This window comes from Melanerpes formicivorus, unplaced genomic scaffold (genome assembly GCF_026170545.1).
Source record: "Melanerpes formicivorus ecotype bairdi unplaced genomic scaffold, bMelFor1.0.p_v2 SCAF_125, whole genome shotgun sequence".
Lineage (NCBI taxonomy): Eukaryota > Metazoa > Chordata > Aves > Piciformes > Picidae > Melanerpes > Melanerpes formicivorus.
This window is the reverse complement of record NW_027142477.1, coordinates 1,212,773-1,214,551: the sequence shown is the minus strand read 5'-3', so window position 1 is coordinate 1,214,551 and position 1,779 is coordinate 1,212,773. Positions and strand designations below refer to the sequence as shown.

Genomic DNA, 1,779 nt, shown 5'->3' with positions numbered 1-1,779 from the left:
TAGTAGCAGCATAGCACATTTTGATGATGTTATTTTAAGGTTTCACTGAAGGTGTACAGCACAGTATGGAATTATTTACCACTTTGACCAGTGCTTTTGAGCCTTGACCGAGGGTTTAGCTAAGCTTCTTCTTCCAATCACAGCTTATATATATTAATAAGATCTCCCCATTCCTTTGTACAGTTTGTCATCAAATGAGGTTTCCATGCCAAGGAAAGGCTAATGACAAAAGTGTTAAAAGTATGATTACAAAATAGTTTCATTCTTCCTACATAATGAGATGTAGAATTCTTACACACACACATATCCCATCCCCAGACAAATGGAGGTGTTTAGAATTGCTTTTTTCCTTCTTCCCTGCAGCTCTCCCTGTGTGAAAAAGTGAACAAGAGTTGTCAGTGTTTCTCAGCATTAGGAAAATTGGTGCCTGTGCTGCATCCCTGAGTGGATTTGAGACTTGAGTAAGGATGCAGCTGTGCTGTGAATCTGTAAATGGCTCTTGCATGAGGAGCAGCTGGTCCAACAGCATCCGAACCTCCATGTATGCTCTCATGGTTTGTGTTATCCTTGCCACAGTGGCTGGGAATCTGACAGTCATCATCTCCATATCGCATTTCAAGCAGCTCCATACGCCTACCAATTTCCTGATACTTTCCATGGCCACAGCAGACTTCCTCCTGGGATTCCTCATCATGCCTTGCAGCATGGTGCGCTCAGTTGAGCACTGCTGGTATTTTGGAGAGCTCCTCTGCAAGATCCACAGCAGCATGGATATCATGCTGAGCACAGCTTCCATCTTCCACCTGTCCTTCATATCCATTGACCGCTACTATGCTGTGTGTGACCCTCTGAGGTACAAATCAAAGATAAACACTTGGGTTATCCTGCTCATGATATTCATCAGCTGGATGCTCCCTGCTGCATTCGCTTTTGGGATGATCTTTCTTGACCTCAATTTGCAAGGGGCAGAAGAGTTTTATAATCATGTCCATTGTGCAGGAGGATGCTTTCTAAACTTCAGTGAAACTGCAGGGGTGGTGGCCTCTGTAGTGTCTTTTTACATCCCTGGATTTGTAATGCTGTGCATCTATAGAAAAATATATTCCATAGCCAAGAGACAAGCAAGGTCCATTGATGCCATTAGCCAGAGAAAGATGCAGTGTGAAACCAAGCACCACATTTCATTCTGCAGAGAAAGTAAAGCTGCAAGGACACTGGGCATAATAATGGGAGTGTTCCTCATCTGCTGGAGTCCATTCTTCTTCTTTACAGCAACCAACCCATTCATGAATTATGTGATACCTCCTGTTCTCATTGATGCTTTGGTTTGGTTTGGTTATTTAAATTCTACACTTAACCCAATTGTTTATGCATTTTTTTATACGTGGTTTCGCAGGGCATTAAAGATGATTCTGTTTGGAAAAGTTTTTCAGCAGGACTCTTCCAGGACTCATTTGTTTTTAGAGTAGCATGCTTTGCACAGCTGCATCCGTGGCTTTGAAGTTTTGCCTGGAGGCTGATGTAAGAAGGAAACACCTCTTTCTGTACTCTGTTATCAAATCTGCCTCCAGCAGATAAGCAACTGTAGTACTTTACATCTTCTTCCATTACAGACTGGAAATTGTACCTGGTGTTTTGGTTATAGCTTCCTATGTGCAATGTATAGCAATGCAAGACTTAAGTCAGAAGAAAAACCAACAAACCCACAGCAGTTTCTATCCCAGTCCCTAATCCTTGAGAAATCATCCCAATGACAGATTCATTTCTGGAAGAAAGGAT

General features: G+C 42.3%; 1 protein-coding gene across 1 annotated transcript; it reads left to right on the top strand.

Annotated features, from left to right (window-relative positions):
* Positions 1 to 419: 419 nt before the first annotated feature.
* On the top strand, positions 420 to 1,469 carry TAAR1 (trace amine associated receptor 1). The gene has a single exon (XM_068167921.1). The coding sequence runs from the start codon at positions 468 to 470 to the stop codon at positions 1,467 to 1,469; it is 1,002 nt and encodes a 333-aa protein (XP_068024022.1). The 5' UTR covers positions 420 to 467.
* Positions 1,470 to 1,779: the final 310 nt, after the last annotated feature.

Excerpts from the sequence above, each read along its gene's own strand:
- TAAR1 (XM_068167921.1), top strand. The coding sequence starts at position 468 with ATGCAGCTGTGCTGTGAATCTGTAAATGGCTCTTGCATGAGGAGCAGC.